Raw genomic sequence first — 16635 nt, 5'->3', positions numbered from 1 at the left:
CTATTCACAATAGCAAAGACTTGGAACCAACCCAAATGTCCAACAACGATAGACTGGATTAAGAAAATGTGGCACATATACACCATGGAATACTATGCAGCCATAAAAAATGATGAGTTTGTGTCCTTTGTAGGGACATGGATGAAACTGGAAACCATCATTCTCAGTAAACTATCACAAGGACAAAAAACCAAACACCACATGTTCTCTCTCATAGGTGGGAATTGAACAATGAGAACTCATGGACACAGGAAGGGGAACATCACACTCCGGGGACTGTTGTGGGGTGGGGGGAGGGACAGCATTAGGAGATACACCTAATGCTAAATGACGAGTTAATGGGTGCAGGAAATAAACATGGCACATGGATACATATGTAACAAACCTGCACATTGTGCACATGTACCCTAAAACCCTAAAGTATAATAAAAAATAAAAAATAAATAAAAAAAAATAAAAAAAAATAGCAATGAGTATATTAATCTCAACTTTTTAATGTATTTTCTATAATTGTCAAACTTTCAGTAATGAACATGCAATTACTTACATAATCCAGATTTGCTTTTACCAAAAATAAAATCACAGTATAATATTTTGTAATTTGATTTCTCACTTATTACTATAACTTAAACATATCCATATCAGTGCATATAAGGTTGATTTGGTGTTTCTTTCATAAAATGTTTACATGCATAAATTGTATAATTTAAATAAATGTGTTCACAACACAAATGCTGGGCTTTTTTAAAATAAACTTTTGGAAATTGGAATACATATATGCAGAAAAATGGGAAAAAATCATGTGAGTACAACTTAATAAATTTTAACAAAGTAAGCATAACTCTTGTGATTAACACGAGATTAAGGAATAGAATAATGGCTGGGCATGGGGGCTCATGCGTGTAATCCCAGCATTTTGGGAGGCAATGCAGGCAGATCACCTGAGGCCAGGAGTTTGAGACCAGCCTGGCCAACATGGCAAAACCCCATCTCTACTAAAAATACAAAAATTAGCTGGCCGCGGTGGTGCACACCTATAATCCCAGCTACTCAGGTGGCTGAGGCATAAGAATTGCTTGAACCCAGGAGGTGGAGGTTGCAGTGAGTCAAGATTGCACTATTGCACTCCAGCACTCTAGCCTGGGTGACAGAGTGAGACTCTATCTCCAGGAAAAAAAAAAAAAAGAGTAGGATACCAGCACCCATAAGACTCCTCAAGGTGCATGCCAGTTACTATTTCTCTAAAAAGGGACATTATCTTTACAGAAGTGAATTCACATAGTACATACTCTTTTGCATCTGCCTCCTATGGTTCGATATTATGTCACTTGAATTTACTCATGTTATCTGGTATAGCACTAGGCTTTTTTCATTTTTATTGCTATGTGGTATTCCACTGTATAAAGACAATAAAATATATAAAAATATTTAGCCATTCCACTGTTAAGGGACATTTACATTGTTTCCCATTTGGGACTATCATAAATAAAGTAGCTATGAAAATTCTTGTATACTTCTTTTGGTCCATCTATGTATTTCTGCTGAGTGTCCACTGAAAAAGTGAACTGCTAGATAAAAATGTATGATATATTCCTATTTAGAAAATGTTGTTAAGCAGTTTTCCTAAATAGTTGTACTAATTTACAATACTGATGGCTAGATATGAACATTCCCATTACTCCACAACCTTTCCATTGTTTAGTGAGTTTTAATTTTAGCCTTTGGTGGGTTTGATCTTGATATCTCATTGTATGAGCAAGTATACGTGTTTTTTGAATCCCAAATCATATCAACAATTTAGGAAATATCTATGCCAATTAAAAAGAGAAGGGAAAATGAATACTTTACTAGGCAGAGTATTTCAGCCTAGTAAAGAGAAACACATTAACTTATGATGTTTTCACTGATCTTCCCAAACTCACTGGTGTCAAAACAATGATATCAGGGTATTCAAGAAGGGAAAAAAATTAAAGAAATAAAGAAAACAAAAACTTGGGTTAGTACTTGTTTTAATCAATTCTTTGCTTTGTTTTTAAATTTCAAGTAAAATATTTTAAATCAGTAGCACATAAAGTCCTTGATACTGATGAATGTATATCCACATAACATATATAAATATGTAAATACATAACTAACATATATTAATTAACTTTGCAGTATAACAAAACACCCCAAGATTTACTGGCTTCTTCATCAGCCACAATTCTGTGTGTTGGTTTTGGGTTGCCTCAGCTAGTCCAGCTGGGCTCTCCCACACATTTGTAATCTGCTGGTGATCGATGGCTTCTCTCACGTGTGTGATGGTTGCTCAGCTGGTAGCTTGGGTATGGGCATGTTCATCTCATTATCCAGCAGGCTAGGGTTGACTCATTCATGATGGGATGGTTACAGGTTTCCAAAGAGCAGCAAAAGGGCAAGTGATGGTATACAAAAAATTTTCAAGCTTTTGCTAATGACACAGTGGCCAAAACAAGTCATATGGCAACCCAAATGGAGAACTATTATCTAGCCTTGATCAATATGGCCACATCACATTGAAAGGGCATGGATACAGGAAGGGAAAGAATTTGTGGCCAATTTTACATTATTATATGTTACATACTTTTATTGGTTCTTTATGCACTTTGTTTTGCCTGTTACTTAGAAGCCAAACAGACAATACCTACTGCTTTCCGCATTTGGTATATAAGGATACTGAGGTTCAGAAAGGTTAAGCAATAACATAGCCAGTAATCAACAGAGCCAGTATTTAAACTTACGTATATATTATTTCAATGTTTCTATGTTTTTGGTACCGTTCCATCTTCTAATGATTGGCTAATGCTCCAATTTTGTCTAGTTCCATACAGTTGACATTTCAGTGTTCATAATTTTTTGGTATAGATCCAAATTTCCATCTAGTGTCATCTTCCTTTTGCTTGAAGAACTTTCTCTAACATTTCTTGTAGTGCCAGTCTGGTGGTGATGAAATCTTTGAGTTTTTGAATGTGTTAAAACATCTTTATTTTGCTATCCTTTTTAAAAAAGGTATTTCTACTGGGTATAAAATTTTAGGGTTACAGGTGTTTTTTTTCTTTCAGTACATTGAAACTGCTACTCCGCTGTAGGCCAGGCGCAGTGGCTAATGTCTGTAATCCCAGCACTTTGGGAGGCCGAGGCGGGCAGATCACAAGGTCAGAATCAAGACATGCTAAAAGTGAAATTCTACTAAAAAAAAAAAAAATTAGCCAGGTGTGGTGGGGCCTGTAGTCCTAGCTACTGGGGCGAGGCAGGAATGCGGAACTGGAGCAGAGCTGCAGGAGCAGATCAGCACGACCCATCCTGGCTAACAAGGTGAAACCCTGTCTCTACTAAAAATACAAAAAAAATTAGCCAGGTGTGGTGGTGGGCGCCTGTAGTCCTAGCTACTTGGGAGGCTGAGGCAGGAGAATGGCGTGAACCTGGGAGGCAGAGCTTGCAGTGAGCCAAGATCAGGCCACTGCACTCCAGCCTGGGAAACAGAGTGAGACTCTGTCTCAAAAAAAAGAAAGAAAAAAAAAAAAAAAAGAAGTTGCTACTCCACTGTCTGCTTACTTGCATTGTTTCCAGTGTGAAGTCTGTTGGCATCCTTATGTTTGTTCGTTTGTATAAAATATGGCTTTATGGATGATTTTGAGACTTCTATATTGTTTAGACCAATTTGAGCAATTTGGTGTAGTTTTCTTCCTGTTTTTTTGTGTTTGGGCTCATTAAATTTCTTAAGTCTGTGAATTTATACTTTTGTACTTTTCATCAATTTGGAGAACTTTTGGCTGTTGTTTTTCAAATATTTTCTATCGTTCTTCTTGTTCCCCACTTTGGGAAGTCCTAGCACACATATTAAGCTCTCTGATATTTTCCAGGTCTCTACTTAACTTTTTGAACACATGAAATACACATATAATTACTTTTAATATCTTATTGGCCAAGTCTATCATCTGTGACAGTTCTGGGTCAGTTTTGATTTGTCTCTTTTTTCATGGGTTGAATATTCCTATTTCTTCACATGCTCAGTAAACTTTAATGCAATGCCAGACATTGTGAACTTTACCCTGCTTAAAAATGAATATATTTTCACTCCCATACTTTTGAGATTTTTTTTCCTGGGATGAATTACTTGGAAAGAGTTTGATCCTTCTGGATACTGCTATTTAAGGCTTGTTTGGTGGGACTAGAGCAGTGTCTAATCTAGAGCTATTTATTCCCCACTACCAGGAAAGACCCTGTCAGTATTCTGCCTATAAATTATAAGGGCTTCAAGCCTAGTTGGTAGAAACAGCCGTTATTTCTTGCCCTGTTGGAGCTCATTGGGCACTCAATACTTCTTTCCCCAGGCCTGGGTAGTTTCCTCACATATAGTGCACTCTGCCTAATACTCTCCATAAGTCTCTGGAGTTCTCTTTGTACAACTCTTTCCTCTGTGGTACTCAGTTCTGCAAAGTATAGCCACTCTGGACTCTGTCTGGGTTTCCCTTCATGTGCTATGGCCTGGAAACTCTCTCAGGACAGACAACTGAGACAATCATAGTGCTCACTCCATTTGTTCCTCATCTGTCATGAATCCCCACTGCCTGATGTCCAGTGTCTAGAAAACTGCTTTTTCATATATTTTGTTGAAACTTTTCATTGTTTCAGGCAAGAAGGTAAATCCAGTTCCTGTTATTTCATCTTATTGTGGTTTTGATTCACATTTCCCTGATGATTTCTGAAGTTGAGCAACCTTTCTTATGTTTACTAGCCATCAGAATCTTTTTTTTTTTTTGTGAACTGTCTGTGTAAGTATTCTGCCCACTTTTATATTAGATTATCTGCCTTTGTTTTTTTGTTGGAGTTCTTTATATATTCCATATATGAGTCTTTTGTTTGTATTGCAAACATCTTTTCCCACTTTGCAGCTTGCAATGTTATTCTCTTAACAGTATCTTTTGATAAGCTAAAGTTTTATAATTTTAACATAGTCAAATTTATCCAATTTTTTCTTTATATTTAGGACTTCTGTGTCCAATTTAAGAAAATTTTGCTTAGCGCAAGATTATGAAGATATCCTTCCTCACATGTTGTTTCACCTTTCACATTTAGATCTACATCCATCTGGAATTGATTTTTAGATATGGGAGATATCTAATTTTTAGATATCTGATTTAGGTATCTGATTTTTAGATATAGTAGATTCCTCCTCCCCCTACCCTGGCAAATTTCTATCCAATCCACCTTAGAACCATTTCTTATTATTGTTTGATTCTCTGTATATATCCTCCTTAATGGGGCCTGAGTTCCAGTTTTTATTTTATTTTTCTCCTTCTTTCAAGTTCCATGAGCCTCTTGAAAGCTCTGATCAGCTTCTAATGCCGTTGGCCACATCTATGAATTATCAAATGTCTTGAGGAGAAATCAGCACCAAACACTAGGCAAATCTCTTTGTGCTTTCTTCTGCTGCTATCTTAGCCCGTGGAACACTAATTCTTCAATACTCTTTAAATGCTCTTCAGTGCATTTAAACAGATTTAGTTAAATATTTCATCCAGCTTTTCTAGTTGTTTCCAGAAAGAACAGCACTCTGTTAAAAGCTAATCTCTTATAGCTGGAAGCTCTATCCACTGAGTTTAAGCTGGAACTGAACAACCTTCATCAAGTGACATCAAAGCAAGGCTGAGACCAGAACAATTTCAGATTCCACAGAAGGGCCTAGAAACTCCTTGCTGGCAGGATGCCACATTTATAACATTTAATTTTTGGATCTCATAACATTGAAGTGATATTTTACTTTAATCTCACATTATAATAACCTTAATGTTGTTGTACAACTTATACATTGGCTATGGAGAGAATTCCAAAGGGGCTACAATAGAATACAATGCAGTGGCAACACATGTGCAAAATGAAGAAAAAATTGTGCATATTGTTATACAATTTGTGATTAACCACATATTCATCATTTTGAGAAGATAATCAAGAATAATCTCCAAGGGATATATAATTTATGGCATTTATTTTGAAAGTAGATTCTCTATTTTCTTGTCACACACCTAAATACCTGAACCTCTAGGTGAATCAGGCTGCCTTTATATTAAGGTATCCATTTACAATATTGCATATTCATAAGTCATGCCAAGCAGAGTTGCTCTTACACTGTACTTTCCGTGACAGACTACACTTTCACGAGCAGCTTCTATTCCTTGGTCCTCAGCTGCAGGTAAATAGAGCCAATGGCAAGATGGTCAAAACCATGACCCCCTTTTCTGTGTCCTTTTGCTCCTTCTTTCTCATTCCTTCTTCAGCCCCAACTTAAACTCAGGAGCAACCACTTCCTCCACATTAGATACATCTTATCTTTCCAGCTTTCTACTTCCTTTAGGAAAGTTAGAATTTTTTATGGATTTCATTTTAACTAGAACTCATTCATTCTCGCATGCCCTCAATTTACCATGTATATTTTGAGTCTTTTTCCTATTAATTTTCTAAAGAAGAATATCCTCCTGGCAGTGAAGGTTTTGGCATACTATGAATGATTATTGAGCTCCATCTTCTTGAAATTCATATGCTGAGACACTTTTACTCTATCAGGAAGATAACCAAATGGAAGCTCTGCATAAAAACATACTGCGCTTGTGGGAATGTGGGGTCTAGATATTTGCTCCTTTAAGATCCAATGGTGCTTTTTATCCCCTAATATAAAGCTCATTTCTCACAAGCACCTTTTTGAATGCCAATATTTACAGTCTATTAGAGGTATCAGTTGACTGCCATCTGTCTCATCACTGCAATTTAGGGGATTTCTCCAAAGACAAGTTGGCAGATTTCCTTGTGTGTAGATTGGTGCAGATGCCCTTGAAGGGCATTTCTTCATGCAAACATTAAGCATTCCTGAGTATATGTATCTTGTCATTTTAGAGAATGCATTGTGGCTTCAATTTCCACAGCTACAACCATCTAGCAGCCACATTAAGTCATATTTTAAAAAGGTGAAATTAATTTTAATGTATATTTAATCCAGTATATCCCAAAATATTATCATTCAACATGTGAGTAATATAAAAAGTGAGATCTTTTCCATTATTTTATTTGCAGCAAGTCTTTGAAACCAAGTATGCATTTTATATTTACAGCATAGCTCAATTTGGATTTTTTATCTGAAAATGCTACACCTGTATTTTCATTTCATACAATATGCAGGGGCAAAGGTAGATTCACACACCCAAGTTGTTTCAAACACACAATGTTTTCCAATAACTGAATCAAATATCAATTTTTAGATTTAAATCAATTGCAATTCATTACAATAAACAGTCAGTTCCTTAGCTGCCACGTTTCAAGTGCTCAGTAGCCATGTAAGAATCACAGCTACCCCATGAGAAGTACAAGTAGGGCCGACCACGTTGACATCAAGTCTTTCTTTAGTATAGCTCTATTGTGGATCAGCTTCTCCAAACCTAACCTTTATGGAGAAGTTAAATGTTTCATAGACGAGAGAAAGAAAATGTGCAAACTGTTCTCAGACAAAAAGACCTTTCACTTCATTAGGAATCAGTGGTTAAAAACACCTTGATTGCCCAAAGTTGTCAGTTATTTTAAGGTAGTATATAACAACCTGAAAGGGTGCAAAAGGGTAAACTGATATTATTTTGTTTGACTTTAACAACTATACTAGTTCAGTTAAAAAATACAAATGTTTTTCTGAAAGGGGAAAAAAATACCAAAGAATGTTAATACTGAATCCCATAAGGACTTCAGGCCAGTTGTCCATAGCTATTGCACCATGTCAATGAATCCTGCAAATACACTTTTAAGTTCTATTTCTACAGCAACTATGAGAGACTTCTATCACTGAAGTTAAGCAGCACCTGTATCCACCATCCTTTAGTTAATCGATAACCTTGGGAAGTCAGGCTAAATTTTGAGGGAAGAAAATTTTTAAAACTTGACCTTAACCAAACTTACTCTTAAGCTGATAATTACTGACAGCATTCTAGACACACCAATTTTATCACTCTGCCATTCCAACTCTTGTATCTTAAACTGGGAGTTTCTGCTTACAGAATATGGGGGCTGTAGTGGTTATCAGACCTCCCTGGCTGCTCTATTCAAGCTGATCACATTCCACAATTAACTGCAGAAACTCTCACTTGGACCAACACTCTTGAATGGAGTGTGGGTGAGTAAAGCAGGGGGGCCTGGAAAATTCAAGTCATTCGCAAGATGCCAAGATGAGTTATCTACCCACAAAGGGCGCCTTTTATGGGGAAATTGCATTGTTGCTCCACAAGCTGCAGTTGCCATGTTATCTCAGTCACACTACAGGGAGCACATTCAGGAATGTTAGCACAAAAGGCATAGACGGAAAGACTAAGTCTGGTGGTCTGAAACTGATTCTAATATTGAAAAGAGGGTAAGAGAGAGTGGCAAGATCACACTCTTGGCATAACAGCCTGTAGCATTAACTATTCCGTAGTTAGTGAGCAAGAATGCAGAATGCATGTTGAATTTGCAGGACCATTTCTTTCAGGGAAAGAAGCCGACTATGGCTCTAGATGACTCAAATGGCCCTTAGCTCCTTCTCAACAAGTCACTCTTGGATGGTTATTTGTACCACAAAGGCTGCTGAACACTTCTTCTAATAATAGACCTTTAGTAAGAGTGTGATAGCATTTTATGTAAATTTTAATTGTTCAAAATTTAAGTAGTGTACACCAAAAGACCTCAATGAAATCACATTTTGAGCACGACTTGGAATACAAATTTTCTCAAAATTTCAAAATATATCAAAAATATATGTAACCACTTCAAATCTGTGTGTCAGAACTGTAAGCATGTTTATACTGTGGCCACAGGACTGGATCCTTTTAGCTGGCAAGAAGAAATACCCACCTCCCTTTGTTAGCGTGGTGGCATTCATCAGCACAGCTGTGAGGGAGTTTGGAGAGCTCCATGCTGTGATTTTAACATTCAGCTTCATCATAATTTCAAATGTTTCAAACGTCTTATATAATCTAGTCATTCATTAAGGAGGGGTACTAGTACTGAGCAATGTACCTGGAATTCAGGGATTTAGAACGCATGATTAAAATGCTATGAATGGGGTAGGTGAGAAGACATCCACAGTAAGTCACACTGATAATGGAGAAGACAGCACTCTGTAAAATACCGAAGTCATGTTGTAAAAAAATTTTTAGAAGGATTTAAAAAGCACATCACTGAAATTTGAAAAGTAAACTGGCATCAGGCATGCACAGACTGTGAGTCAACATGTAGTTTAGCTAAGGCATGAAGGATTTTTTGATGATTTAAAAGGAGGGTGAACAGAGTTGGTGACAAGAATTCATTGAGTGATCTTTTCCTCTAGCACAGACTAGACTTCAATTAAGGACAAAGAGGTAGTGAGTATGTGCACATTCTGAAGGTAATGGATGTGGGTTAGGACAGTTAGTCCCCCCAGGGTTTGGTAAGACACATCTCAATACCCCACCCTCCTCTACCTCCAGGCACGCCTTCTACAGAAAAGTACCATAGGGAGGAAGAGGGCAAAGGAGGCCATCTGCACAGTGTGAGTTATCAGCCACGACGGGGAGGCCATGGCATCTCCCTCCCCTTTTGTGGGTAAGGTAGAAGACTGGGTCCCCCAACCTCTAGTCTAAGGTCAAGCAAGAGGAATAGGAGAATCACTCATAAAAACTCTGGGCACCAGTAGTAAGTGAATCTTTGATGTGCCCCTTGTTTCGACATCTGCCTAGGTAGAAAACGAGAAGGAAGATGGAACCAGGTGTCTGGTTACACTGCCAGGAGCAAGAACTGGAAGGATTAAAGTGGGGGTGGCTCTGGCATATACATCCCTGGGGAGGTTCCCTTTGTCCAGAGGACCTGCACACATGTTCCACCAGAAACCCAGCACGTGAATCCTTGCTGTTAAGGGTGAAGATGGAAAGTCACTGCTGGTGAGGGAAGCAGGAGCACTCATTAAGAAAGGGCAACGACGGACAGATCACAGCCCTAAACCCCTCCCCATGATAAATGGGCAGAGACGGGGGATGAAAGAGCTGAAGTCTCCCTCCCAACCCCAAGTTATTAAATGAAGGTTTGGCCTTGACATGGAGATGAGATGGAAATTTCCAGCTAGAATATGCTGAGTTGCTTTTGGTTTATTTTTTAAGTTTTTAATAAGAAAGGGGGAATAGGAAATTATGATACCTGCTGGAGATATTATTAAGGGGTCTGCTACCTGTGCAAAGAGATTCGGCAGGGCACATGTGAGATTAGTAACTGCAGAAAGATAAAACTGTTTCATGACTGTTATTCCATGGAATTAATATTATTCAATAAACCAGTCACATAAGCGTTCATTGTGTTTAAATAATATGATTAAAAGAAAGAGAATGCTTACCTACTTACAGATTTATGCACCTCTCTGCTAACTTACTGAAAATTCATTTTGCATTATAAGCATTTCAGATTTGAAAAGTATTCAGAAACAGGTACTTTCATGAAATATAATACCTGCTACCCTCATACAGTCACCCTGGGCAGAGGGTTCAGCTGCTGGTCATGAGGATAACCTCAGGGGTTTATTGAAGCATAGTGTAGTTACAACTATTATGTTTCAAAATAGTTTTTTAAAGGCATCTAATTGTATGCTAATAAGTATGTAAAAGATGGATATAGTAGATTCATAGTCAATTTAATCACAGAGATTTTATTTGCAAAGCCATCTGGAAATTAGCATGAATATACAAAACAATACTACCTGAGTGGTGAACCTGATCACGTTGCCCGAATTGTCCAAAAATTCTGTTACTAATAGCACAACTCCACTTGTATTATCAACAACAAGAATAGCCAACCAATTGGATTTAGGTTCAGTTAAGTGACGAACAAGAGAGAAATAATTAAGATAAATACTGTGCCCAAAGAACAGCAAAATTCAAGGAACTGCAACGTGAAGACACAAATTCTAAAGAAAATGGCACAAAAATATGTCTAGAGTAAAATTTTTCTGAGAAAAAAAAAACATGGAGATAACTCCACAATTACATAGCACAAGCTTCAGTTTCAAAATAATCTGTAATACACAGTCAACTCTAGGAGTGACCAGCTATGTCAGCCACAACAACTGTAAGATCTAAGTGAATAGGAATGATTGAGTAGGTCTAAATGAAAGGCAACATTCTCTTAAAGTTTATAGGAAGGAGTGCTTTGGAATTTGTACAGTTTGTCCCTGATCTGAGCTCTCAGATTACACAAGATAGTACCTGTTTTTATTTGCTTTAAATATTGACATGGGAATCAGCAAAAAGGTGATGCATTATTTTTGCAGAGATAGGGGAAAATTAGAGGGTTAATTCGGGATGATCCTGAAATTATACAAATCTAACTTGGACAGCACTGAAGATGAGCCCAATGTCATAATTATGAAGGTGACTCTAGAGGGAGGAGTAAGAAGGTACCAGCCATGGTCTCGTTTCAAGTGACCCTTTCTCCCCTAGGAAAGCTGCTAACCAAGCAATGGATGCCCCAGCTCTTGTCCCAGAATTCTGGGGGATTTGGCGACAGTGTTTCTTTCCATCAACTTCTTTCAGCACTGTAAGCCTTACACACTTAATATAGTTTCTCTTTATGGAGCACCAGACAGTTATTCTTCCTACTCCCTTTTGCACAGCCTCTGACATCCCTCTGATGCTACATTACAAATTTTAACTGCAGATTTTCTAGTTCCTGGCCCATGTGACATGACAGGTAGCATTTGACAATGATAGAGACACTATGACATTCCTCAGCTAACACAGTATAATACGAGACTTTCCAAAAAAATATTACCTGTTTAGGCTGAGCTCCTTTTGAGAGAATGTCAAGTAAATCAGCAGAAGAGATGAAATAGAAGCGAGGAAAGGCTATGCGCTTGGTTTCCAGGTATTCAGCAAGAGCTTTTTCACAAAGAGAAAGCCTATATGAATGAAAAATGTTTTTAAGCATATCTTGTCCATTCAGTCATTAAAACTTCAGCAAAACAAAACTCAAGTCCTCTCTGTCCATTCATTATAGTAAACTCACTGTTTAATAGGTAGCTTACTTCCTTCTTTTTGACACCATCATCTATCTTGCTTATGACTAATATACAAGTTATGCCAAGTAGAAGAGTACTATGCCAAATACACACACACACACCATTAGTTGTGGCTAAATATGAATTAGACTTAGGTTTACGTTATTCACTGCTTTTCCTCCTAAACAGCAGTGGAGAAGACTAGGTCGCCATCCTTCAACCTGAGAGCAAAATGCACTGGTAAGAAGCAATTGGTTTACGGCCTTCTTTTCCCCCACTGGATGTCTATAAAACACAAGTGACTTCCCTCCTGTCAGGTATTCAGAGGAGTCATAAGATCCAGAATTGGTTCCACTTTATTGCCCTTAGCAGAGTAGAAATGACCCAGAGGCAGAGCCCCAAAGCCCCAAAGAGCATCACTCAACTGAAATAATTAACTTTGCACTTTTTATTACCAAAAAAACTTTCAGACTATAAAACTGCTTTGTTTATGTAATATTTTATCTAGATCTTTTCCTTACCTTGTAATAAAAAAAGGATTGCAGTTCCACAACCCATCATTTTAGTAGCAGATCTGCCCATTTTTAATCAAAAGCCAGAATATTCTTATGACCACTAACTGTTATAGAATTAAACGTGAAAATTACTTTACAAATGGCCCTTGGGACAATGATTTCAAAAATGCTACTGTGCTCCCTCAGGATAATTTCTAATAAAATGAAACTATATAGAAACTAAAGGACTACATTAACTGAGTGCAATCCCAGTTCCTGGCACACAGTAGGTGCTCAATCAATATTTACAGGATAGTTTGATGAAATAATTGATCAATCATGTCAATTCTCTTGATAATAAGATACTCTAATTTTACTAGTATAACACTCCTCTCAGAAAACAAATATTTTTGGGTTTATTTACATTAACTTACTATATATATGTTCCATGTCATATGTATGAGACAATTAGATAATTATAAGCAAAATTACAAAATAATTTAGCAGAGGTTGCACCTCCACAATACAGTATTAAATACTATTAGGTATGTGAAAAAGGCTTCATAAAATTACACTAAATTGGTTATCTTATATAGCTTTATTCTTACCTGGACTGTAAATCTTTAAGTTTTTCATAGAGATTAGGTCTGCACGTTGCTTCTAACACATTTCCTACTTTGGCTGTCTTGAACATTAACTCCTGTATGAAAGTACAATACGGGGCCGTGGATATTAGAACAATCTTTTCTAAACTTTTAATCATTTCGAGAATAAAAAAATGAAGAACAAAGAATGAAGAGGCAAGGTCAAAGATACTTCTAAGAATGTCTGACACCACATCTGTTTACTTTTGCTTTTCAACTCTTAGATGAAGATCAAAAGCAATGTACAAGCACACCGTTTTTATCAAAATAAAAGTGATAAGCATTATCACCACTTTAGGCCCACACAGAATTTTTCTCTTCTAAATCAAATGAAAAAGAATAAAGGCAAAAGGAGACAAGGAAGGGAGAATGGGAAGAGGAAAAAGAAGAGAAAAGGAGACAGGTAGGAGGAGGAGGGGACGGGGCGGGGGAGGAGGAGAGAGAAAGGGAGAAAGGGAGATAGGGAGGAAGAGAGAGAGAGAGAGAGAGAGAGAATGAGAGAGCACCCAGAATCTTAAAAAGCACACCTACGTATAAAAATGAGAGAGATCTAAACAATCTATTTTTTCTTCCTCAAACGTTAAATGACTTAAAATTTATCTGTGACTTCTACTTTAGGTAGACATAAAAAACCTTTTAATCTCAATTTTTATGAGAAAGAAATAGTCACTCTCCTTTGCTAGAAATCTCTCCAATCAATTACCATTATGTGCACCATGCCACACGCTTTCTATGGCTTTTACAGAAAAGAAAAACCGAAACTAGTAGTATTATTTTCTACCTGCTGTCCTTTCTCAGTCTTTTACTTCTGAATATGAATCTGTTTACCTTTATTACCACAAGGGTCAGCAATCTATGGTACATGGGACAAATATGACCTGATGTTTGTTTTTGCATGATCTAGCAGCTAAAAATGGTTTTTAAATTTATTTTGGAGGCAGGGTCTCATTCTGTCACCTGGGCTGGAGTGCAGTGCTGCAGTCATAGCTCACTGTAGCCTCAAACTACCTTGGCTCAAGTGATCCTCCCACCTCAGCCTCCCGAGTAGCTAGGACTGCAAGCGTGGGCCACCTTGCCCAGCTAATTATTAAAATTTTTTTAGTAGAGAAGGGGTCTCACTATATTGCCTAGGCTTGTCTCAAACTCTTAGCCTCAAGCCATCCTCCTACCTTGGACTCCCAAAAGGCTGGGATTATAGGTGTGAGCCACCAGGCCTAGCCTACATTTTTAAATCATTGAAAAAAATAGAAAACAGTATATTTTGTGACACATGAAAACTATGTGAAATTCAAATTTCAGTGTCTACAAGTAAAACTTTATTGGCATATAACCATATCCATTTGTTTATATATTACCCATGTCTTCTTTCATGTTATAATGGCAGCATTCAGAAGGTGTTAGAGAGGCTGCATGATCCACACAACCTGAAATATTTATTACCTGGCCCTTTGCAGGAAAAGTCTCCTGACTCCTGCTTACTCATGCAAAAATATATTCATTTTTATAAATACGATGCTCCAAATCATGTTTCTTTACAAAACTTTGCTAGAATAGCATACAGCCTGTCTTTCACAAACCTTAAATTCAGCATCCACCCCATCAAATCTTCTAGCATCTTTCACAAGCTGGATTCGAACATCTTCTGAACAGACAAAAATGCTTTCCAGGTGAGACCAAGTTCGCTGGACTTCCATCCAAGTGAAGATGACCGAGTCTGCTATGTTTAATTTATTTTGCCAGCTTAACACTTGCTCAATGAAATATTCTACGTACTTGCTTTGAAGAAGAGTCTGCAACTGAACCTAAAATAAAGGCAAAGAATTTTAAATAGTAGCTAAATTTAGTAGAATGTGAGTGCTATGAGGGAGGCACTATATCTACTCTGTTTATTGCTGGATTCTTAGACCTAGCACGTAATATCTGGAACTGGCATTTAATAAGTTTTTGCTAAATGAGTGAATGAGTGAATTAATGGTAGTAAATATTCATATTCACATTTTTCCAAAAAGAAAAAAAGATAAATATATGCAGCTGTATCTCATATGTCTTTCTCAAGAAGGCCCTGCATCTATTGCAGGCAGAAAAAAAATACTGTGTATTGAGGGTTCAGCACTGGGAATTAAACTGTATTCTTTCATTGCTCTTCCCCTCATCCCTATTAGTCATGCCAAGCTTGTGTAGGTATGTGTTTATTAATCTTAAAAAATAGGCCAGGCGCAGTAGCTCACGCCTGTAATCCCAGCACTTTGGGAGGCCAAAGTGGGCGGATCACGAGGTCAGGAGATTGAGACCATCCTGGCTAACACGGTGAAACTCCGTCTCTACTAAAAATACAAGAAATTAGCTGGGCATGGTGGCGGGCACCTATAGTCCCAGCTACTCGGGAGGCTGAGGCAGGAGGATAGTGTGAACCCAGGAGGCGGAGCTTACAGTGAGCTGAGATCACACCACTGCACTCCAAGCCTGGGCAACAGAGTGAGACTCTGTCTCAAACAAACAAACAAACAAACAAATAAACAAACTGCCCCCACCAGCCTGCTAGGCCCTCCAGCTTCCACTTTCCTCCCTTTTCCATTTACTGCTAGGCTCCACAGCTCTCCTATCACCAGTGCTTGTTTTTGTTTTGTTTTTTTCAAGTACTGGTTGCAGTTTTATTTTGAAAAGAATGCTATAATTAATGTGGTTTTTGTTTCTCATGTTTATATTAAAAGAAAAGCTAACAAACTCTATTTTAATTAAAATATGGCTAGTATGTCTGAAACGCTTCTATCACACAGCATTACATATCTGCTTAACTTAAATGTTTTAAGTCTGTCCTCATATGTCTTTTTTTCCCTTCCAACATTTATTTTGGGTTCGGGGGGTACATATGCAGGCTTGTTACATAGGTAAATTGCATGTTATGGGGGTTTGGTGTGCAGATGATTTCATCACCCAGGTAATGAGCATAGTACCTGACAGGTAGGTTTTTGATCCTCACCCTCCTCCTGCCCTCCACTCTCAACTAGGCCCCAGTGTGTATCATTCTCTTCTTTGTGTCCATGGATACTCAACGTTTAGCTCAGCAGTGCTTGTTTTAATACCATGCAGTCTAGCTAGTATTTCTCACTATTCTATGACATTGAAATCTCAGAAAGTCACTGAGTAGAATGACCTCTACTCCTCATTTTTCTCTACTCTAGGTATTTAACATACTTGACTCTTCTTTGAGGGAAAAACCTCATGCCTTGACTTCTCTATGATATTACAGTATCCTGTTTTAAGCATTTCTCTGACCACTCTCTTGCTGCCTCCTTTCTGTCTCCTCCTCTTGTTCACCGAATTCAGCCTTTTCCAATGTTCTATTCTCAGCTGGCTTACCTCCTTTACTCTCTTTATCTAGTTCATCAAGTCTCAAGATACTGACAGTGAACTCCCAGCTACCAGCTCTTGGCTGAACCTCTGTGTT

At 37.7% G+C, this 16635-nt stretch overlaps 1 protein-coding gene across 1 annotated transcript in view; it reads right to left on the bottom strand.

The window, feature by feature from the left end:
- Nucleotides 1-16635, bottom strand: part of DNAH11 (dynein axonemal heavy chain 11) — a 363940-nt gene that overhangs the window by 262157 nt on the left and 85148 nt on the right. Inside the window, exons 26-28 of the mRNA XM_030822211.1 lie at nucleotides 14765-14989; nucleotides 13152-13243; nucleotides 11824-11950 (exon numbers count right to left, since the gene is read on the bottom strand). Coding sequence (XP_030678071.1) covers nucleotides 11824-11950; nucleotides 13152-13243; nucleotides 14765-14989 — 444 coding nt within the window. The remainder of the gene's footprint in view (nucleotides 1-11823; nucleotides 11951-13151; nucleotides 13244-14764; nucleotides 14990-16635) is intronic.

The sequence above is a fragment of the Nomascus leucogenys genome, chromosome 11 (assembly GCF_006542625.1).
Source record: "Nomascus leucogenys isolate Asia chromosome 11, Asia_NLE_v1, whole genome shotgun sequence".
NCBI classification, from domain to species: Eukaryota; Metazoa; Chordata; class Mammalia; order Primates; family Hylobatidae; genus Nomascus; species Nomascus leucogenys.
Note: the sequence above shows the minus strand (reverse complement) of the source record. Positions and strands in the feature narration are given on the sequence as shown.